The following is a 25,158-nucleotide window of genomic DNA, read 5'->3' as shown; positions in this document are numbered from 1 at the left end:
AATGTTTCAAATGCGTCCCGACGCCAAAACCGTGGCTTAATAGTGCTACATTTCTAAATTAGCATAGTTGAATTTTGATTAGCAGTAAAACAGTTCAACTTTGCAAACTGAATGTTAAGTTCCTATTAAATATTTGCTAATGACGCATTAATGGACAAAACCTTAGCCATTATATGCGGTAGGAAACGTCATAAATTGTAAAATGGCTGACACATTTAATGTTTCAATTTGGTATTGTTGGTGGGCCTTTGTTTTTGTTTGGGTCTGTGGTAGGTTGGGGAGTTATTTTTACGTGTTTGGATAGAAAAGTTATTTATTGTACCACCAATTTTTCGTATGAAATTTTCACTGATTATGAGAAGTACAAAAAACGTGTTAACTTACGGTACAGTAATCTTTTCCAGGCTTCATAAGAAAGAAATGGTAAAATCCTCTAATGTAAAGTAGTGAAGAAAATAATCAGCTAATACCATTTCCGTCCTATCTCTATCCTACCACTGTTATCTAAAATCCTAGAACACCATGTTCAGCGGCAATTCTCTAGTCACTTGATAAGGCATAGATTGCTGAGTCCTTACCAATCTGGTTTTAGAGTAGGCCATAGTACAACCACAGCTCTCCTAAAAATTACGGAGGACTTGCGTTTAAACATTGATAATAAGAGCCTCACAGCCCTAGTTCTCCTAGACTTTTCTAATGCTTTCAACTCAGTTGATTTTGATATCCTGCTGGCTGTTCTGGGTTCTTTAAAAGTTTCTTCATTTTGTCTTCTGTGGTTCCGCTCCTATCTTCAGGGTCGCCATCAGAAAGTTTACGCCAACCAGATTAGTTCTGACTGGTGTGGGCTCGCTGCTGGTGTACCACAAGGAGGAGTTCTTTCTCCCATACTTTTTTCTATTTTTATAGATGGAATAACGGCCCTTTTATCCTCCTCTTTTCATCTTTACGCTGATGATCTCCAAATTTATGCAGCTGCCCCACTTGATGAATTCCACAATGCTGTCGGCGTTATCAACGCAGACCTTATTTCAATTGCGAATTGGGCTCGGAATTTTGGACTTACGATAAACGCGAACAAATCTCAGGCAATTATTATCGGTAGCCCTCATTTTATTAGTAGATTAAATTTATCCTTGGTACCCAACATTTCACTCAATGGTGAAATTATCCCTTTTACTAATAAAGTAAAAAATTTGGGTATCATATTTGATCAGACTTTATCGTGGGCCCCTCAAATCAATGACGTAAGTCGAAAGATTTTCTACTCACTACACGCCTTGAAACGACTTCAAAACTTCTTGCCTCTTAAAACTAAAATTATGTTGGCTAGCTCACTCTTGCTACCTCATCTTGATTACGCTGACATAGTCTATTTGGATCCGTCTGAAGAACTTCTCAATAAACTCGACCGTTTACAAAATGTTTGTATAAGATATATTTTCGGTCTCCGGAAATACGATCATATTTCGAAATTTCGTGATCAACTGAAATGGTTGCCTATCAGAGCTCGCCGAAATCTCCATATTCTTTCTCTGCTCTTTAATGTTCTTTTCAATCGATCTTTCCCCTCGTATCTTCACGAAAAATTCTCTTTTCGCGAACCGGACAATCGTCTAAGATCCTACAATAAACTTCTTCTATGTGTTCCTTTACACTCTTCCCATTCCTACTCTAAATCTTTCTCCGTAAAGGCTGCAAAGCTTTGGAATTCTCTCCCCTTGGACACTAAAAAAGCACAGACCCTCAACATGTTTAAAAATAATGTATTTAAGTTCCTGTCCAGTTGAGCACCTAGATCGAACGTCAGGCAATTTATCTTAGTTTATGTATGTTTATTTATTAATAAGTTTATACATATATATTTATTGGATAGGTATATGTCTATTATATGTATTTCTGTTAGTATATTATTATATTGTTGCTAAAAACACAGTGACTTGCCGCTTTTTACTGAATTATCTAGTTCCTTTATTGTTTTGCCGGTTGACTGGAAGAGATCCCTTTATGGGATAAGTCCGCCATTGCTAGTGATTTGTTTATTTTATAACTTTGTACTTTTTTCTTGTTACTGTGTAAATTTCTATGCAATAAAGATATTACAAACAAACCAGGAGAACGTTTAACAGAGCTCTACAAAATAATGTGTACATTATCAGTGTGGTCAATGACATAAAGATGTTATGTTTAGTGTTTTGGAAAAAGTTGGTAACTGTCGCAGAATGACTCGATGAGGAAAAATTATGCTATAGAATACTGTTTGTAGATTAAACGATAGTCTTCTAAGACTATAAACGTTTAATAAAAATGTCCATTTCGGAGAACAATTTCGGACTTGACACTACTTCGGAAACAAAATTTACTCTTGGTATTCATATATAAAAAAATTTACAGTCAACTTGGGATTCTTCTCTTAGGCGATGGGTGAGCAACCTATCACTTTTTGAATCTCCATTCTTTCACTAAGCCAAACAGGTGAACGTGGCCTGTCAGTGTTTTCATTACGTTGGCTCCGTCTACCCAGCAAGAGATATAGACGTGATTATATGTACAATCAACCAAGCTCTTCACCTCTTACTACAAGTGTACGCAGTCATAACTTAGCCCAAACTGAATTATTGCCTGCTAAATGTCTGTAACAAAGCGAACTAAAACTATTTATCAAAAGTACGTAACTTCATTACGATACTCCGTGGGCGAAACTCTCGCTAAGTTTTTATTGTGACGTAGTTGCATCAAGTGTAAGAGCAATAGTTAAGTCCACTAACTTTGGAACTAGTGCAAAGTGAAGCTTCTTTACTTCCCAAAATAACTAATTTCCGCCTCGCTTCAGTCTATAATTAATTGTGTTGCAACTTTTAAATACCTTGTTTGATACTGTTTGAAGATTTACCGAAACGTAACTCTTTGGTAAAGATTCAAATTGGAAATTTGGGTTAAAGTTTCTGGGCTTGCAGCAACTGAATCTCAGTATATTAATCAAAACTGAAAATGCTCAAGAATGTACAAAATGCTGAAAAATACCTTCAAAAACGACAATGTCTTTTACAAGGTTGGCATGGTATTATTATTTATACATATATTGGTATGGGTGCAAAATGCACCTTAATATGTAAAATAATTACTCAGAGTATAATCCAGTAATATATCGTCCCCTTACTGCAAAAACCAACTAAGTGCATGAAATTAAGTTTTGAGAAATTGACGTTTAAAGGTTTGCACTGTCAAATCACTATTAAGATTGTAACCTTTCAAGAATCTGTTCATGTATTTTTAATACTTATTTATTAAGCTTTAAAGGTAATTAGTACAATAAAAGCAAATCCTCGAAATACTAGAATAAATTAAGGAATTAGGGCGAGAGGTGGTGCAAATAAATGGTTTTTACTGTAAAGATTTTTTAACTTTACTACTTAAGTGCCCTAAATATTACTTAATATTGGGTTAGTTGCTTTTAATTTAATATTAAAATATCCCATAACTCACTAAAATGTTACAAAAATGTTGGTAAAACGTGTTTAAAACACAATTTTGACGGCCTTAATACTTTATTATGTATAAAAACAATACCAAATAGTACAATCATCATCATCAATGTTGTGAAAATAAAAATACAATTCTTTATTAATTTAACATAACCAAAATCAAATAAAAAACGTCATACAAAAAGTCTGCAGTTTTAGTGGCTGATTCGTTTAGGTCTGTAGATCCTCTACTGTTATCATCTGAAATATAAAATGTGCATAAGTAGTTGTTCTCTGCTAACTTGCAAATACATACATGCATACATATATAAAATCACGCCTCTTTCCCGGAGGGGTAAGCAGAGACTATCCCTTTCCACTTGCCACGATCTCTGCACACTTCCTTCGCTTCATCCACATTCATAACTCTCTTCATGCAAGCTCGGCAGTTTCGGGTACTCTTGACCTGAACCTTTACCAGGACGTCCTTAATTTGATCAAGATACGTTCGTCTAGGTCTTCCCACTCCGACCTTACCCTCCACACTCTCCTTGTACCTATATCTGCTTAGTCAACCTGCTTTCATTCATCCTCTCCACATGACCAAACCATCTTAACATACCCTTTTCTATTCCTGTAACTATATCTCACATCTTCACATCACAACATTCACTTATCACGCTGTTCCTTATCCGGTCACTCAATTTCACACCGATCATCTTAACGCATGAGAGCGTTTCCACTGCATTTATTCTGCTTTCGTGCTTCTTTTGCCATACCCAACTTTCACTCCCAAACATTAATGTCGGGACCAACACGTCCCTGTGCACAGCCAGTCGAGCCTTTTTGGATAGTTTCTGACTGCTCATAAAGGCATGCAAAGCTCCATTCACCATGTTCCCCGCGTTCACTCTCCTTTCAATATCACTATCACACTTTCCATCTGATGTAAACTTTGATCCTAGATATACAAACTCTTTCACTTGCTCAACTTTTTCTCCTCCAATCAAAATATTACATGCTGTCATTTCTTTCTCCATTTCAAAAAACCAGTGTTTTAGTTTTACTTACGTTACTTTCATTCTTTTCTCTTTCAAAGCTTCATGCATACAGTTTACCATCTCCTGTAATTTTTTCGCTGATGACGCCAGTATAACCTGGTCGTCGGTATAGAGCAGACATTTGATGAGTAACTCTTTCATCCTTAATCCACTTTCAGACTCATTCAAATCTATCAAACAACTATACATAAATAGGTCCTCGGCCGCTTCTCCAACACAAATTGAAAAGGCAGTACAACTGACTAGCTAATACGCCTTGTCGCAGAACAATTTTTTAACATCTCGACCGACACTATCATACCCAGCAGCCTTACCAGCTTTCATACTCTTAAATGCTTTCACAATTTCGAACATTTCAATTTCGCATTCCATCTCATTCTCTTTTTCTTCGCTATAACATAAATTTTTAATATTTCCTTCATTTTTTTCAAATAAACTTTCAAAATACTCCTTCCATATCTTAACACACATTATTCTCCTCTCACAACGCTACCATCCTGGCTTCTGATCCTGGTCAGCTCTCTGGTTCTAGTTTTTCTTAGGGCTAACCTTACGGATTTCCAGAATACTTTCAGAACTTGCAAATATTCTATTCAATACATAAATTGAATGAACCGATTTAGATATGAAAAGACTAGGAGTCGTCGAAAGCCTAAAAGAAGAGGTAAAGTAGGAAGGGGGTGACAGGGGAGATGATGCATCATCTCTCCTGTCACCCCAGATGGATAGACAGACAGACGGACAGCGGAGGATTTTTAGGGTTCCGTACCCAAAGGGTAACACGGGACCGTATTAATACGGTCCCGTGTTACCCTTTGGGTACGGAACCCTAAAAATGATGTACACATTTAAATTCACTTTCAAAACCTAACAACTATAAACATTCATTTAAATATCTTTAATTAGCAAATAAATAGCATAGTAACATACTTATATCAAATGGTAGCTAGACATGTAATTTTTTGCAAGCACTTATACGAGCACTTACGGTCAACTCCGATGGGCTAGATTCTTTCGCATTAACACTGACTGGGTAGGTATTATTATAGTCACCTAAAAATAAAAGATCATCATCACGTGCACATTCTTATGTTAGTAGATATAAAAACTGTTGTTAAATATTGTTAACTAGCTGTGCAAATGTGTGCACCGTAATAGGATTAGTTCCTGAGGTTAGCGCGTTCAAACAAACAAACAAAGAAACAATCTCTTCAGCTTTATAATATTAGTATGATTAAACAAACAAAATAAGCCTTCCCGCCACCCAAAATATAGATCATAATAATACATTCCGTTTCAAATTTCAACTAAGTAGGTAACAAAATCATTCTAACAAAAATCTAACCTAAAATTAATTACATAATGATTTTACTTACCCGCTTTTTTCGTATTATTACTTTCTCCACATACAAGGTTTAACACAAACAAAACAGCAATTTAACGAAATTCAACGCAGACGCACAGTAAGAGCGACGGTTGAAACGCGACTTACACGGTTTTTGCTGACGGGCTGAATGAAATCAAAGTTTACAGCTTACAAGTAAAACCAACAAAACTACTTTATTATATTTTTTTTTGTAGATAATATTTATTTACGAGGGAAATATGAATCAGTAAAAAGGACTAACAGATTATTAAATATTTCGTAAGTAGGTAACATAGAGAATTTTATCTAACAAGTAACTGCTAAAAGCTTGCTAGTATTATTAAGTATATTTTTGCAGTAATTGAATAAATATTTTTTGTCAAAATTTAACATGCCAAAACCATTGAAAATACGATTACTGATCTTTTCTGTAAATTTTATTTATACATTTTATTTAACCACTACACATTACTGTTTTACTGTACAATATTTTCAAAATTACATTGTAAGATATCTTAGCGAAAAGCTAAATCAGGAATGAAGCGTCATATCAAAAAACGGGTTTTACCAGCGTATAGAGCTTGAAAAGGAGATTATGAAGGTGCACTTAACTCAGTTTTGACAAAAAGTGACTTTAATTGGTTTTTGCAGTAAGGGGACGATATGTTACTTTACATAACATTAAAGTCAAAAGTATTAACAGAACCAGTCAGAATCATAGCCTAATAGCCTACTAGACTTTGAATCAATTTAGAAAACGCAAGAAAATTAAAGAGACATCTAAACTTCTTCTGCTAAAATGATAAAAATACACCATCATGGATTACCATCAGACAATCAAATTCCGAATCACCTATCATTACAGCTAAACAATTCGATGATAAAATTGTATTATCTCCCCCCACTCGTAAACCCGCGCCGGCTCAGCCGTTATTACCAAGTAATGAGCTTGCAAATGCGCTTAATGTCATCAACAAATAGATTGCAGTTACACTCGCTAAAAGTGATATTAATACCACACCTAACCCGCGGTTTTGGATAATGAGACTAATTTCATGATTTAATGACGATTATATCAACGTTGTGGCTAGCCATCACCACTTTATTTCAAGCTAGAATTTTATTATATTTGCCGTGTGGTTCCCGGCACCAATAAAAAAAAGAATAGGCCCACTCCATCTCTTTCCTATGGATGTCGTAAAAGGCGACTAAGGGATAGGCTTATAAACTTGGGATTCTTCTTTTAGGCGATGGGCTAGCAACCCGTCACTATTTGAATCTCAATTCTATCATTAAGCCAAACAGCTGAACGTGGGCTATCAGTCTTTTCAAGACTGTTGGCCCTGTCTACCCCGTAAGAGATAAAGACGTGATCATATGTATGTATGTATGTAGAATTTTATTATGGTCTAGTAGTGAAAGAAAAATAATAGTGCACTTCTGTTTCTTGTAAAAGTATAACCAAAGGAAATACTTATGCGAGCAAACTAAGGATTCTTCTTTTAGACGTTAGACATGAACCTGTCACTATCTGAATCTGAATTCGACTTCCAAGCTACCCACGTGTAGCTTTGGAGTCTTTACGAGACTGTGGGCTCTGTCTATTCCGTAGGGAATAAAGCCATGATATAAACCTGTACTTTAAAGCTTGTATTTTATATCAAAACGTATGGGGCATTACGCTTCTAAAATCAAAGAGGCGCATTTTTCAGTAACTTTTCTTCAACTAATAAGTGGTAATTTTGGTCTTTGTAACCGACTTCAAAAAAGGAGAAACCTTCCAATTCGGATTTATTTCGTCTCGAACATGTCCGGTCAAATGACGAGCCTTTCTGTTGTTGCAACTAATAATAGTAACGAAATTAATTAAAACTTTATTAAAAATGTGCCGTGTGGTTCCCTGCACCATTACAAAAAAGAATAGGACTACTCCATCTCTTTCCCACGGATGTCGTAAAAGGCGACTAAGGGATAGGCTTATAAACTTGGGATTCCTCTTTTAGGCGATGGATAGTATGGTATGGTAGATGGATAGCGACTTTGTTTTATACTATGTAGTGATGAGTTGTAAATAGGACCGCTGGAAAAGGAAAGCTTACTTTGATAAAAAGGGGACGTCAGAAAGGCAAAAGGTCAGATCAAGAATATTGTGGAAATTAGGGCAATGTGCCGTGTGGTTCCCGGCACCAATAGAAAAGAATTGGACCACTCCATCTCTCTCCCATAGATGTGGTAAAAGGCGACTAAGGGGTAGGCTAGCAACCTGTCACTATTTGAATCTCAATTCTATCACAAAGCCAAACAACTCAGTCACGCTTAGTCTTGAAAAGACTGATAAGTCTTTTCAAGACTGGTGGCTCTGTCTACCCCGCTAGGGATATAGACGTGATCATATGTATGTATGTTAATTAAAACTATTAGCGATGCGTATATCATGTACGTACGTATGCTATAATAAGAATAGTAACATTCTCGAAATAGTTTCACGACAGAGTCGCGGCTCATTTAGCCAAATGAACTGAGTCACAAGTTGTTCCGAAACAATCTGGAAGTTTCCGGATCCGCATCCAACTTGAATCTACCTTCGCTTTGTTGTATACTCCATTAAAGTTAATTGGAAATATAACTAAGTGTTTTAGATTTTTTATTACATATACATACATATGGTCACGTCTATATCTCTTGTGGGGTTGACAGAGCCAACAGTCTTGAAAAGACTGATAGGCCACGCTCAGCTATTTGGTGCCGTGTGGTTCCCGGCACCAGTACAAAAAAGAATAGGACCACTCCATCTCTTTCCTATGGATGTCGTAAAAGGCGACTAAGGGATAAGCTTACAAACTTGGGAATCTTATTTTTAGGCGATGAGCCAGCTACCTGTCTCTATTTGAATCTCAATTCTATCATTAAGCCAAATAGCTGAACGTGGCCATTCAGTCTTTTCAAGACTGTTGGCTCTGTCTACCCCGCAAGGGATATGGACGTGACCATATGTATGTATGTATCTATGAGTAGACAAGCCAAAATTCTCAAAAAAAAATTGAAACCCCACGTTCAGCTGTATACAAAATTTAATAGATAAATAGAAATAATAAAAAAAATAGATAAATAGAACTCTTTATTGCACCATAAGAGTAAGACATACAAAACAGCACAAAACAAAAAATGAAACACAAGTCGTAAAATTATTTGACATTTTCGTAACTTACCTATGTTTAAAATAGACGAAGCTGCCTAATAATGTAAATGTTCTTTTATTACGTTCAAAAAGCGCTTTCAATATTTGTTATTTCCGCTTTATGCTGCAATTGCAATTCAGCGCCCATGCCCACTAATTTGATAACTGTGTGCAGTGAGCGAGAGAGATAGATGGATGTTTTATTTCAGAAAACATTTACAGCATTTTTTAAATGGAATGCTGAAATGAATGAGATTTTACATTTGTATACATGTGAGATTTTAAAAGTTGTTTATTAATAACAGTGGGCAATGTCAGAGTAAAATCTACTTGTATGAAACCAGATTGTGCAGAATGAATTTACACTTTTTTATTAATTCCTCACTATCTAATTATTTTAGATATTAAAGTTGTTTTATTTAATTTAAGTTAATGTGTAGTTTTGATTTTATCGCAAACGTATTATGGTATTATTCTACCATTTGTATACCGCATACAGGCCACAAGAACTGAATACTTAAAAATCATCTCGAATTTTTACAACACGTAATTTGTTTTTAAAACTTGTAGAGCAGTTAATGTACCTAATACTATCATCACATATCTTATTATCGCATTTTTTATTTTTCGTTTTATTTTATTAAACAAACAGCAAAATACAGGCCTGAGAAATTATAAGCACCTCTCTTTCGGCATTTCAAATACTAATTAAAATGCCGGTTGGGTAGGTTCAAGTACCAATCAACTTCAAAGGAAACCAATGAAAGGTATTCCCAATATTGTGATATGATTGAAAATGGTTGAAAAATATGGAGCTTTGAGCACCGTTCATCTTTGATTTTGGATAAATAAAAAAGAAGTATTCGTAGTAATTAACTTCATAATTAAATAAATAATAAAAATAAATAAATATATACCGGACAAATTACACTGATTGAGTTAGCCTCGAAGTAAGTTCGAGACTTGTGTTACGAGTTACTAACTCAACGATTCTATATTTTACAATAAATACTTATATAGATTAACATCCAAGACCCAGACCAATCAGAAAAAGTTCTTTTCTCATCATGCCCTGGCCGGGATTCGAACCCGGGACCTCCGGTGTCACAGACAAGGGAACTGGCGCTGCGCCACAGAGGCCGTCAAATATTATTATGTTGTGGGTATAAATGAATGCTGAAAAGAGTGATGTGACACATATGAACAAACCGCTATATATAATTCTAAACTTTATGATATAACCTTCCTCTATATTATAAAGCTGAAGAGTTTGTCGGTTTGTTTGTTTGAACGTGTTTATCTTAGGAACTTCTGGTACGAATTGAAAAATTCTTTTTGTATTGAATAGACCATTTATCGAGGAAGGCTTAAGGCTAAATAACATCACGCTGCAACTTTTAGCAGCGAAGAAATAATGGAAAATGTGAAAAAACGGGGAAAATTGTTCATCCTTGAGGGCTTCAATGATGGACAAAATAACACTTCCACGCGGACGAAGTCGCGGGCACAGCTAGTATATATATAACTAAACAAACTAATATACTACTTTCTTTATTTTTCTCGTAAAAACATGCTGATTCCATTATTAACTTACAGTTACAAAGTTAAAGAGTCCGCTTTTAAGATAGCTTATAAGTTATAAAAGCCTCATGGTGGACCCCAGGTTCCAAAGCATAATGGCGGAGGGTGCAATAACAACATACAAAAATGAGAGAAAGAGAGAACTTCACAAGCTATGTAAGGAAGATCAAAATTTGACTACGCAAATAATGGAATTATGTTTTGAACTTAAAAGTTTTAAAAGCAATTTCTGAACGCATCATTTCGTCTTTAACTTACATTAGTACTGTATCATTTCCATCACCTCTTACGACTGCTTATATGTTTCAAAATATACTCCGAGAGTGTAGTATCTCGATTACATTATAGTTAGTTTAGTGCACACCCAAAACTGTTCCAAGCTGCAATACACGTCAGTGGCATTGGGCCAAAGCTTAGCGGCTGCTGTAGCTCATATTGTATGGCATTTAGATAATTATTTCTCGTTAATTTGATAACTTTTCTCTGTTAGCGTTAAGTAGTTAATGAACCTTTTTTTTTCTTAGTACTTTTAAATATATAAATATATGCCGGAACACAAATTACACAGATTGAGTTAGCCCCGAAGTAAGTTCGAGACTTGTGTTACGAGATACTAACTCAACGATACTATATTTTATAATAAATACTTATACATATAAACATTCAAGACCCAGGCCAATCAGAAAAAGTTCTTTCCTCATCATTCCCTGGCCATGATTCGAACCCGGTACATCAGTATATTAGCCTTTTATATTGTATTGGGTATTGTCTCCATAACGTCTCTTCTACTACAGCTAAGCTGGTAACGGATATTGAGATTAAGCTTATATCACGCAATCAATTTCTACCTGAAGGTATCTTCTTAAATATTACATACATATAATCACGTCTATATCCCTTGCGGGGTAGACAGAGCCAACAGTCTTGAAGACTGATAGGCCACGTTCAGCTATTTGGCTTAAATATTATATGAATTAAAGCAAGACTTTAACCTCAACATCGTCGGAGCCGTGGTTCACTAAGTATAATCTAACCTGGCGGAAGATTTTCCCTTTAATGGATGTCGAGCATGAAACATCGTTCTCGCAACGAAACGCCAAAATATATCCAATTATGTGGCATTAGAATTCTGTTTGCAATACTTCAAAATAATACAAAAATTGGCAAAACTTGTGTACCTACTGTGGGAATTTTGGTCTTGAAACTTAAGCTGGGCTTACCAAAGCGCTCGTCATTACCCTACACTGCGACTTAATTTGCCAAGTGAAAAAGTATACGGTTTCCTTTCTCTCCTAATCTTGAGAAATCTGCTTAAAATAAATTAGAAACGAGCACGCTCCGTGGAGAACTTTGTTTTAATTTCCTCGAAAATATAAAAAGACTTTAGGGTTGTTGCATTGTGCTTCGACACGGCGATAAGACAACTGTTTAACAGATGTAAAGATAATAAAACATTGTACTTGTACGCTGTTCGGATAAAGTTCTATGTATAAATGTTTATGCTCGCTAAAGGGTGTGGAAACACTGATTTATATCGATCTTGCAGTCTTGTTCATGGCTATGTTTCAGAAGACTAAGTTGAAATGATTTTACAGCATATAGTGATTGCCTGATGATTCGGGGAACTCTCTTGATGATTTCCTTCAACAACTTAGAATTAGGACTCAGGACCTTCTTTTTACATTTCTTAAGATAATTATCCACATCGCCATTGTCCTGATTTCTTTTACCCTGTCAAGAATTTGAGCCCTACAAATCGCTATCCGTAACACAATGTAGTCACGGCCTAAGCGTTAATTAATTACGACTTAAAAAAAGAAATACACAATCAAGTGCCTAATGAGTACACTTATTTTTCTTTCCATTGCAATTAGAAGAGAGTTTATATCAATAAATAGTTTTTAAACACTGGCTTTCTCTTTAAAATCAGCAAATAAAATAAAAATGCATTTAAGGACAAACAAAAACAATATTTATTAATAGAGCTAAATAACATAAAATAAATTAAGGTACGTGGATTATTAAGCACAAGTAGTGACAGCACCAAAAAAAATGTTTATTTATTAAAGAACGCATATGAAAATATATCACATTGAAATGCCCCTAGGGTTCTTTTCCTTTTGATTTCAAAGGAAAACATTGACTGACAGATCTATCAACGACAGAAAAAACCGCAGAACGAATTTAACTGAAATTTGACATGCGGGTAGGTATAATAACGTATATACGTTGTGGACATATTTAAAAAAAATATTGCTGAAGTGAAGGCCTACTGAGTACCGTGACACATCAACTGTCAATCATAAATACAACCTCCGACTCAACATAGTCGGAGCCGCGGTTCCCCAGGCATAACACCTAGCTTTGCGGAAGATCTTCCCTTTGATGGCGGTCAAGCCGAATCATCGCTCCCGCTACAGCCCTAGTAGAATAAATCACTAATAAATATATAATAGGAAACTGATTAATCTGAACCATTGGATCCAAGTAGTTTAATGGTGCACAAAGACAGGTTTCTCTAAAATATCCGCAGGAAAGCAAAATAAATGAGATTTATGTTTTATGCGAGCGATACTGCGGGCGTAAACTGTAAGTTTATGTTAGTAAGATGATTGTTATTTTTATAGTTAAATTTAAATGTCTTAATCCTTACCAGAATACTTTAATAAATAAACGGTCTGCCGTCAGAACGACACCTATTTTATTGATAACAATATTATCATAGTTAAAATATCATACTAAAACATTAGTATCAATTGGTTAAAAAAAGTAGCAAGTTTTACTGCTCTTTTTAACGTGATCGCTAATTTCGGACACATAATAATCTTACACTGAAAATGTAGTCGGAAATACGCCATGGTGAGAGAGAGAAAGAAATGCATTAAAATTCAACGTTCCGAACGACGCTTTTCTCAAATGGAAAGCAAAAATAGTTGTCCTAGAAACGATCTGCATTTCGCGTTAGCACAATCCCAATCGATGACGTCACGGGAATAAAATAATTGACTGGACCGAGCAATTTTTAATTGCCATTCCGATTCGTGTCCGTAATAATTTAACTATTCACAGCCATGTGGTTTGCGGCAGGGCAAAATGGAATTTCACTATTACATACATACATACAATCACGTCTATTTCCCTTGCGGGGTAGACAGAGCCAACAGTCTTAAAAAAACTGCAACGCCACGTTCAGCGGATTGAGATTCAAATAGTGACAGGTTGGTAGCCCATCGCCTAAAAGAAGAATCCCAAGTTTATAAGCCTATCCCTCAGTAGCCATTTACGAGATCCATGGGAACGAAATGGAGTGGTCCTATTATTTTTTTCATTGGTGTCGGGAACCACACAGCACGAACACATACTATTAATGAAATATAATCACAACTTTCGCCCACGTTTGCATGAAACAAAAAAAGGATTGCTCCATCTAAGGATCAGTGCAAACACTATTAAATCAGGTTTCAACTTGACAATACGTCGGAGCTGATGGCTGGCAGCCTGCCAGATGTTGGAATCGTTCATTGACAACCTCGCGTCATTCCATATCACTCGGGAGAGTATCAAACTGTTCTTTAAATAGATTAAACATACTTTGTGATAAGCCGGTATTCACACGAGTATAAGTTTCTTTAGTTTTAACTTGCTTTTGCGCGGGGCTTCGCTCCCGTGGGAAAACTTGAAAGTCTATTCTATATCTGCAACAATTTTCGTGAAGTTTAATATTTTTAAGTTTATTCGGGACTACACAAATTTGACCCAAACTGATGGCGCATACTATAACCAAAGTTGTCGTTAAAATCAGTATTAAAGAACAAAGAACTAAAAATTCTTTACATCAAAAATGAAGATCTAGTACTGAATCTTAAATACTGTTCCAAAATTATAAGGCAAGGAGATTTTATCAAGCCTAGGACGTTGAAAATTATAAGCAATGTTTCGCCTCAATAACATTATTCACCCTTGTTTTCTTAATGGCTTACTACGGACTTATAACTGGTTATAAGCGCATATTTACTTTTGTAATTACTGTGTACATTAAACAATTAACTCCACGAACACGGCATGTGATTTGAAGGGCCTGTTCATAAGAACTGAAAAGGAATTACAATGAAGTGCGAGGTATTTGGATGACTTTTTAGTAGCGTGCTAACAAACTGTAAAATAACATATTTTAGTTATATTCTTACTACACGCGAAGCCTATATAAGATAGATGTATGTACATTTACCCCGCTTGGATATGGCAATATCTAGCTTTATTAATTACGTTTCTTTATCAATATTTTTATTTCATTGATTTTTTAACTATTCATTGCATTGCATTATTTAATAAAAAAAAATGTTATATTTGAGTTAAAAATAAAATCTTTAAAACCCTTCATTATATTTATCAGTGTGAACGCGCCTTTATCATTTGAGCAAGTTTTAACGTCAATCATTCCGTTTCACATTACCTTTCACTTCTGAAGAAAATTGCTGCCGCCGCTAAAGAAAATTGTAGTGCTGAACTTACACCATTTACTTGGATAAATATGCAAGGAGGAGATTTCTTAGGGAAATGCCTAACCTACATAATATTATTATCTTTTAATATAGTATTTTGCTCTGAACTTTGATTCCCTGAGAATATTTATGGGACATCTCAAACATAACTTAACTTTTGTCATATCTTTTGGTTTCACAACATTGGTTGACGTCGAATGAATTACTTAAAACTAAGTTTAGTGCCGCTTCCAAAGCGTCAGTACAGAAGATGCGGCAGCAAACGGCACTGCAGCATTTTCTTCAATCATGTCAACTGGTGTTTATTAATTGAGTAATAATATCCTACTACTATTATAAAGGCGAAAGTTTTTATGGATGTATGGATGTTTGTTACTCTTTCACGCAAAAACTACTGAACCGATTACCATGAAATTTGGTATGTAGGTAGCTGAAGACCCAGAATAACACATAGACTACTTATCCCAGAGTTCCCGCGGGATTGATAGGGTTTCCATGCGGACGAAGTCGCGGGCGGCCTCTAGTAATCTAATAATATCTCTCACAAAACGTTACTTAAGTGTGATATCACACCTGTTTGGATCATGAACCTTATTTGTTTGGCAGCTACCTTATTTATTTTTTACTAGCTTTTGCCCGCGGCTTCGCCCGCGCAAATGTATTTATATTATAAGGATACGCCATAAAATTCCACCCATTTTTTTATCCCGTATCGTGCGGGGCTGTTTTATGTTTATATTTGGTTTAAATTCATATGGCTTCTCCCGTCTTGTCCCGTCTCTTCTCGTTCTGTTCCGTCCCGTCCCAACCTGTTGTGTCCCGTCCTGCCCCGTCCAGTCCTATCCTGTCCCATCCCATCCTATTTAGTGCCATCCTGCTTTCCGCAACTGATACGTATTTTTTACTAACCAATATTTAAGACTTCTCGCACTTCGACACCTATCACTATCAAAAATATCAAATCTAATCAACAAATCAAAAATTAACTGAAATAGAGAGTAAAATAAGTTAAATAAGTCAAGTTAAAAGTTAATGAATCAAACGAATAATAATTTCAAATCAAAATATTTGTAGTGTGTAATATGTAGTTTCGCGTATGTCCGCTAGGGGCGCTGCTAAAATTACACGATAAATTAAAATATTTTACGCTACCTTGCTAAATGACGGTAACGAAACCATAGCGCGATCTATCTCGATGCCAACGCCATCTATCGAGCATCGAGACAACTCGTGATAGTTAATAGAAAATAAAATTCGGGTGTTTTATTTATGCATACCGATTACGCCGAGATTTATGGACCGATTTACGTGATTCTTTTTTTGTTCGGTAGAGTATACTTTCAAGTTGGTACCGTTGTTACCTAGTCAGGATCTGATGATGGTATTCCAGGGAAATCAAGGGCAAACCTCAAATTTACAGGCAATTACGTTTTTGACAATTTCATAGATCTGTTTAAGTATTTGCGTCTGATAGTCATCATCCCATGTGAATGAGCTGATGATGGAAGGTACAACTCCTCAACGGTTAGGAGTTGAAAGAAAATTCTTACGAAGTTATACGTACATGTGAGGCTATTAGGTTGACCTGATAATAAAAAGTAAATCTCATTAACGTTAAGAATTTAGGTGAAAATGGATGCGGACAAATTTCGTAGCTGTTTGTATGGGTAGTGTTAACACAAAATAGGGATTTAAAGGCGTGATGTTATTAATGTTATGCATGTATGTACATAATTATGTATGTTATTATGTATGTTAAAGAGACGACTGAAAGTTGTCATACAAAGTCATTTTTTTTAAGGATGGGAAATCATCAAATGACCTCTCCCGCTCTGGGTGGAACGGAAGGGAGTGTCAGACTTTTACTGACTAAAACCCACCTCGTTCCTTCAGTTGCCCTTTGCGTTCCGGGGCCACGGTATCTCGTTTAGAACTTTCCCGCAGCCCCGGCTCAGTTTATCCCGTTTCCCCCCCTTGGGGGTTGACATTTCAAAAATCCCTTCTTAGTGCTCACTTATGTTACTAAAGGAACCTCTGTTCAAAATCTCAGACTCCTATACCGAGCGGTTTCGGCTGTGCGTTAATAAATCAGTCACCCAATCGTACCCCCTAAATCACGATTGGAGGTTAGTTTGAAAAAACTTATAATGTCAAACATATTTACTTGCCTATGTACGTGTTCATGCCAAGTTTTAAGTTTATAAACCCAAGGAATAAGATTTTTCATAGAAACGTTTTTACCCCTTTTCCCCCCCTTGGGGGTTGAATTTCCAAAAATCCTTTCTTAGTGCTCCCCTACATATCCCAAGGAACCTACATTCCAAATTTCAGCTGTCTACGACCAGTAGTTTCGACTGTGCGTTGTCTGTCAGTCAGTCACTCAGTAACGGAAGAGTTTTATATATATAGATGGTAAAAATTTAAAATGAAAAGTCACATAAAGTATTTAATTACATGTAATCTAACATGTTGTTCTTCCTCCTGACTTTAGTCCTGATTGCATCCTCATCACTCTGGAGCCCGGAGTATGCCTTTGACCATGGATCCTGGATTGAGTGAGTCAGATTTTTACACGAAGCGACTTCCATCTGACCTCCGCAACCTTTGCAGGTAAACCTAACCCGTATTGGTTACACATCCAGTTCTGTATGTGTAGATTACCTCACGATGTTTTCCCTCACCTTAAGAGCATGTATTCTATCATGTAAATAACTTGTTTATATTGTTTTGGAAATTGCTATCATCCCCTTTTTAAAGAAAACTTGGCATTGGACGTAGAACACGTTCCGTTCCATATATTTCAGTTAGATCAATAATAATATCTTATCCCCAAATACGATACATGTAAATTATGTATTCGGACAATGCATCTTCACAACAGTTTTTATTTTAACGTTTAACTTTACTGAAAGCTGCCAACTCCGTTTACCTTTTAAATAATTTTGGGACTCTTTTTCAATTGTCAAATCAATTAAGTCCGCTGCCGTGCCAAGTTTCGGCTTTATTCTGAAACTCGAACCTATTTAAACATGCAAACCTACATATACGAGTATTGTCTTGATGTAGGCTACTTTCTTCCCCCTGGCTATAGTATCAGTAATATCCTCATCACTCTGGAGAGGAGTTCGGGATAAACCATGGATCCTAGATTGGGTGAGTTAGTTTTTTTACAGGAAGCGTCTCCCATCTGACCTTTTCTGCTTTGCATGGGAACCTTACCTGAATTGGATCATATAGTTGCACACTCAGCTGCCCGAACATGCATGTTTCCTCACGATGTTTGATATAAGCTACTTTCTTTTATGGAAATTCTCACGGGAGCGACGCTGATCAGGCAATTGCTTATTATGGTGTTACAAGTTCGGTTATTCTCAGAGTCAAAGAAAAATAACAATAATTGCTACAACTTGTGAATTAATAAGATAAAGTGTACACAGGCGATAGGCAGTTTTTGAATAAGTAGGTATGTTTTACTAATGTTGACGGCTTCTGTGGCGCAGCGGTACTGCGCTTGACTCTGACACCGGAGGTCCCGGGTTCGAATCCCTGCCCCGGCATGATCAGGAACGATCTTTTTCTAATTGGCCTGGGTCTTGGAATTTTATCCATATAAGTATTTATTATGAAATATTGTATAGTTGAGTTAGTATCTCGTTACACAAATTTCGAACTAAATCTGTGTTATTTGTCCCTTACCTTTCATATCAATAGTAGGCAGCAGAATAAAAGTTTGTAGTATCATCCAAAACAATTTTTTATACACTTCCATATTTGAAATTATCACACAAACTCTTGCACATTATACGCTTCCTTCGACACTAGAACATCTGTTTTCGCGACCAAATCTGGAACAAAAGAATGTTTTTTTCTAATTAATAAGCTACTATTTATTTTATCTGTGTAAATTATAAAACCACAAACAAACATTCTTTTTTTTTTAATTTTTATTCTTTAGTTCTCACCGACATGACACCGCGCCACGCGTCGTTGCGTGCAGTAGTTAAAATTAAATCGCTTGGCTATATTGTAATGTATTTATGTAGTCTCGCGTCTCGTCTTAGTTATGAACTGCCTATAAATTAATTTAATTTTAAATAGTATTTATTTGAAGAAAACCTTATCTCTGGGTCAGAAGTCAGAGGTTTGATCTTCACGGCGAGATAAAAAATTCACGAACATAAGCATAAAACTAACTTTAGTGCTAACTAGATCAATCTTAGACATTTATGCCGTATATGTTTGTTTGTGCCATGTGGTTCCCGCCACCAATAAAAAAAAGAATAGGACCACTCCATCTCGTTCCCATGGATGTCGTAAAAGGCGACTAAGATATAGGCTTATAAACATGGGATTCTTCTTTTAGGCGATGGGCTAGCAACCCGTCACTATTTGAATCTCATGTCAATCATTTAGCCAAACAGCTGAACGTAGCCTATCAGTCATAAAGACGTGATCATATGTATGTATGTATGTTTACATACAAACATTCATATGGTTCTTCCAACTTCCCGGTTACCGTCGCCGAATCATGAGGATCTTTGACTTCCTACAAATCTATTTATCCCTTTTAAATAAAATAAGAACTGGCACACGCTATGTTTTTTCTTTGCCACGAAACCATAGTGAAATCATACAAGTATTTGTATATATCCCAACTAATATTATAAAAGCGAAAGTAAGTATATTTTGTTTGTTTGTTACCTCTTCTCGGATTATCTTCTTGAAATATCACGTTTGTATAATAATTAAGAGTCTGGAGATGGACTTAGAAAACCCAACAAAAACTAAAGTTGTCGTGGAATTTGCGAAAAACCTTCTTTTATATTCTTTTGAAAGTGGCACCAAATTGCGTTGCGTTTTTGTAGGTGGCGTTTAATACTTTGCTTTTTGTAAGTGTAACTTATTTCGTCGCTTTTTTGTAGATGGCGTTAAATTCGTCGCTTATTGCAGATGGCGGTTAGTACACGCGGGCGAAGCCGCGGGTAAAAGCTAGTATTTTTCTAACTTAGAGTAACGCCACGGAAAGTAGCTAAATGCTAAGTCAGCGCTTAAACTAAACATTTACTTATAAATCTTCAAGCGACACCCCGCCCCGGAAGGTTTGCGTGTGGTTAACCAATAGATTACCATGTTCACATTCAAATTTAGACATTATCCGTGTAGAAATAGGCCATAAAATTGATTGCTACAAGCTCGTTCTCACTACAAGGCTAAATTGAGGATTTCCTGACAATGGCTTAATTTTGTTGAGTCTAGTTAGGTTTTACTTTATTTGGTGAATAAACGAATCATTTATATGACGTTTTATTTGTCATGTAATTAAAAAAATAATTCTTATGTTTGTCTCTTCGTCCGTCCCAATTTGTACAAATATCAATTTATATTAAAAAAGTAGAACACGGAAAATGTCTATCTATAAATATTTTATACCGGGAGCACTTTGGTGTTAGCAAAAATATTAATAATTAAACAATATTTTGCAAAATATATCGTGTGACATTTGAATTGGAAACGAATATTGTAGGGATGTCAAAAAAAAAGGTTTTATTTGTACGTACGTATTGCCATATAATATTAGAGAAAGGTACATAATACTGGCTTGCATAAAGTTGAAATGAAAAATCAAGTTATTTAATGATGTGGTACTTTTTCCATTGTAGTTTTAGAAAGGCCTGGTACTACTGCCAATTCGATCTGACCTTGTATGATACCTTATAAATTTAATATACAATTTGATTTAAAAGATAATAAATTCAAGGGTAAAATGATTTTTTTAAGTAATTTTCTGCGTACAAAGAATAAGAAATTCTTACCAACACAAATAATCCCTAAAAACATACAATTACTCTTTTTATTTAGTGTCAAAGACTACATAACCAAAATTTTCAAACAAAACTGTTTCTAACAAATTACTCAATTAAGTCCTACAAAGATCTCAAATTAAAACAGCGTTCAAAGGCTTAGCCGTTAAATGAAAAGGTATGAATAATACTACCATTTCATTACAACAAAGAAATTGTTTAACTAAGAAAATTTTCATGACGTACTTTTTCATTAGAATGGATTTTTTTAATAAATTTCTTTCTTCCATTCTGTACGCATTAAAGATTGCGTTGTTTCTGAATTAAATGACAAATTGAGACGCATTTTTATTGTAAACCTGTACTCCGACTTTCGCGTCGTTGTAAAAAACAACGGACATTCTATAAAATCCGGGCTTCCCCAAGCAAAAACAATTTTCATTAATTAAAAAAAAAAGAAAAAAAAAATATATTTTTAAAAATGTAGAAGTAAAAATTACATACATACAAATGTCAAACTTAGAAGGAATCTAACAAACTTTCACCTTACAAAATTCATTGATTTCCTAGAACGATATAAGGAATTGAACCGTGACCCTTCAATGGAAGTGTTACCAAACCCGACCCTGGCCCTCGACTGTTCATTCCCCAAATGGGCAAGCTTAGGGTGCGTAGATAAGGTAGCCTATTTCTGTTCAGTTTTATCTTGAAAGGAAACGCTAGTTGTTGGATATGTACTTCAAAATGTTTTTTTTTACGTTCCGGTTGTCGCGGACTGTAATTTTTTTTAAATGTTTATATGACAATTTGTGTTTTTATTTCGAGTTATTTTCTACAAATTTATTTCTCCCTATTTACTTTTTAATCACTTATTTGAATCTGAACCAATATAAAACCTTTGATGTGACCGAAAGACAACGTTACCATTCATTTTTTTAATAAGTGAATAGTTAGTTAATTGATGCATGGTAGGTAACTGTTTTTAACTCAAATGGAAATAAATAAATTCTTCTGATAGTCAACACATTTAATTGAATTAAATCTCACAAGTCTACCTACTTCAATTCTGATAGATTTTTAAGTAGGCAAAGGAAACCAATTGGGTGCGTACTTAAAGTGCCTCTTGGAAAATAAAACTGGTAATTACGGACTGCAATAAAAGCTAATAAAAGGGACTGGCCACTTGCGAATAAGAAAAAAGATTTTTGTTTTTCATTTGTGTAATACTCGATTCTTTTAAAATTCGAATTCCAGTTTCTAATTTCTTTTAACGTTTCTTACATTTGCCATGCTACAAAATAAATCCATTAGATTTTATCAGAAGATTTTTATTATCAGGCTTTTTTTTACCTATTTTTTTTTAAATAAATAAAGAATCTGTAAATTATAGACAAAGACAAGTGGAAGTGACTTCTTGTAGGATACCTACGTATATTCACACAAAAAAAATCATATTCACTAGATCTTGGATGAAGTTACAAGATCACTGCTTTAAGGACAACGCAGCTTTGTAAAGCTAGAGTATTTTCATTCAAAAATCCAAACTTTCTCATAACAATGTCAAAGAATTTTCATTTACCAAAGTGACATTCATTTCCGTTTCTATTTGATAGCAAAGTTGGACAGTTCCTCCTTGGAATATTAAAGTAATTTTTGTAATCCATCGCATTTCTACTTCCCGATGACCTGTGTGAAGCAGTGTGGTAGTATGCATCACCTGGTCCGAAGGTCCCGAGTTCGGTCGCCGATTAGTTCACGAAATCTGATTTTGTAGTTACCCTAGCTAGCCCATCGCCTAAAAAAGAATCCCAAGTTTGTAAGCCTATCCCTTAGTCGCCTTTTACGACATCCATGGGAAAGAGATGGAGTGGTCCTATTCTTTTTTGTATTGGTGCCGGGAGCCACACAGTACACTCAGATTTTCTAATTGACACAAATCTTGTCTTAAGTATATTACTAAAAAAAAAAACATTATACGCGTGGTACAAGCATATCAAAAGCAGCAAGAGTTTAAAAGTGGGCCCGCACCAAGTTGTTTAACATAAGAAACTCTTCACAATGAGGCGCGGCAGCAGATCAGTTGGCGCGCGGGCCCGCGTTTCAATTTGATATGACGTGTTCGAAGAGATTCTTGTATTACAACTTGGTGCGGGCCCGCTTTCAGACTGCATTGCTTCTAAACTGTTTTTGATGTGCATACATATTATATACTTATATAATTACGTCTTTATCCCTCACAGTATAAACTGAACCGAACAAATGTTCAGATGTATGGCTTAAATATAGAATTGAGATTGGTGTCATGTTCCCACCCGTCCTAAACCCATCGCCTCAAATAATCATCTCAAGTTTATAAGCGTTGTTAGTATTCCCATTTCCTTTTTAAGAAAAATACTTACGCCAGAAGAACTTAATAGCCTAATGTACCCTTCATAATTTGTGAACGTTACGTTATACTTTTAAAAATGTGCCGGGAAATGAGTGGATATTTTCCCGCTGACCCCCGAAAGGACCATCAATTAAATTGTAAGACCCATTTAAGTCCATGTGACGTCGATGACATGACCGAATTTACTATAACCAGGAGAACCAAAGCAACGCCACAGAGTAGGAAAATTAAGCAGTGAGTCCTTGTATAACTACATAGTATAAAGCAAAGCTGCTTCCCGCGTCTGTCCATATATCTGTACTATGTATGAATGCTTTTATTATTATATATTTAAAACTACAGAACGGATTTTCCAGTTATTTTAAATAGATAGAGTGATTTCAAAGGAAGGTTTATGTTCGTAAATGCTACCCGTGTGAAGCCGGGACGGGTGCTAGTATAAAACTTATGTTTATGTAACAATAAGTAAATACAAATCATACAGATTGAATTAGCCCCAAAGTAAATTTGAAAAGAGTGTTTCAATTGAAATTTAATTTCTATTAATTTTTCTATTGACCATACCTTTTTTGATTGATTTTGACGAAACTAAAGTTTTGACAATGCTCCTGATTATTTATAAAATAGTTGTAAAAGTCACATTCAAACCTGTTGAGGAGTTTCGAAGTTATAACATACCAAATAGACAGCCAGCCAAAATTCTGAAAATAGTTTTTTTTGCTTTCTATAAATTTCTCCAAAATTCTTTTTTTTTTTTGGTAAAATATTTAATATGTAGACTCGATTTTTACTGTCTTATTATATGTTTTGATTATATCTTCATCTTATATAGGCACAAACAGTATACGCGTTATCAGCGGTTCTTTCTTAAAATTCCTTAGTTCAAGTGTTAGATATGGACCATCCAAAATTAGCATAATTGAAAAACAAAGTAATTAAGATAACTAAATTCTTGCGAACTGTCTTGATTAGAATTGATCCTATGGGTCAACCCCTTCATTTCTCGAATAATAAATTCGCTTAGTCTGGAGTGAGACTACTTCATCGAGTACTATCAGAGGCACTTTATAATGATGAAGACGAATATAACGATGAATTTGTCAAATCTACGCTTATTTCGAAAGTCTTTGCTTCAGAAACCTCACCCCTACGCCAAGGAAGATAAATAAATAACTTGAAGATAATTCAAAATCATTATTTATTTAACCAGAGAATATAACAATATCTTTATTAGTTTCGAATTAAATTATTTTTTAATTTTCCCATGTATATTCTTATTTTTATGATTGTACAATGGGACACACAGAAAATAATAAAAACTACCTACTTCTTGGCGTGTCGACTCCACCAATAATCCAATTTTACCAATTCATTCATTCATCTATTCATGTTTTTTAATGTAAACAATGTGCATTCGTTCACGATTTAGATTTAAGAGATCTATATTTGTAAATTAACGTCCGATGAAAATGCTGCATTGTAGTTTGTTCCGCCTCTTCTTCTACACATGCGCTTTGGAAGCGATAGTAGTTATAATTAGATTTAAGACAAATCATACGCCACAATTTCATATAAAACCTTTGAAATATTAGATGTACGGTAGGAAGTACACCTTTCTCTGTATCCCTCTGTTTATTGCTTAATTGGACGACTATTATTCTTAGACTGTAACGGAAGGACCCCTCCAAAAGCCAATTACAGGCACGCGAGTCACCATTTGCGTTAATCCGCGTGATTAACCTTTTTGCAGGACTAATGGCCGGTTTTTACAAGCCGTGTCATATTCTAAATACTCGTAATATGAGGTTTTTTTTTTTTA

At 35.2% G+C, this 25,158-nt stretch overlaps 1 protein-coding gene across 1 annotated transcript in view; it reads right to left on the bottom strand.

The window, feature by feature from the left end:
• Positions 1 to 25,158, bottom strand: part of LOC106129765 (lachesin) — a 105,513-nt gene that overhangs the window by 63,034 nt on the left and 17,321 nt on the right. The window contains exon 2 of the mRNA XM_013328431.2: positions 18,846 to 18,994. Within this exon, the coding sequence (XP_013183885.2) occupies positions 18,846 to 18,918 (73 nt within the window). The 5' untranslated portion in view covers positions 18,919 to 18,994. The remainder of the gene's footprint in view (positions 1 to 18,845; positions 18,995 to 25,158) is intronic.

This window comes from Amyelois transitella, chromosome 16, assembly GCF_032362555.1.
Source record: "Amyelois transitella isolate CPQ chromosome 16, ilAmyTran1.1, whole genome shotgun sequence".
NCBI classification, from domain to species: Eukaryota; Metazoa; Arthropoda; class Insecta; order Lepidoptera; family Pyralidae; genus Amyelois; species Amyelois transitella.
The sequence above is the reverse complement of the archived record's forward strand: the minus strand, read 5'-3'. Positions and strand labels throughout refer to the sequence as shown.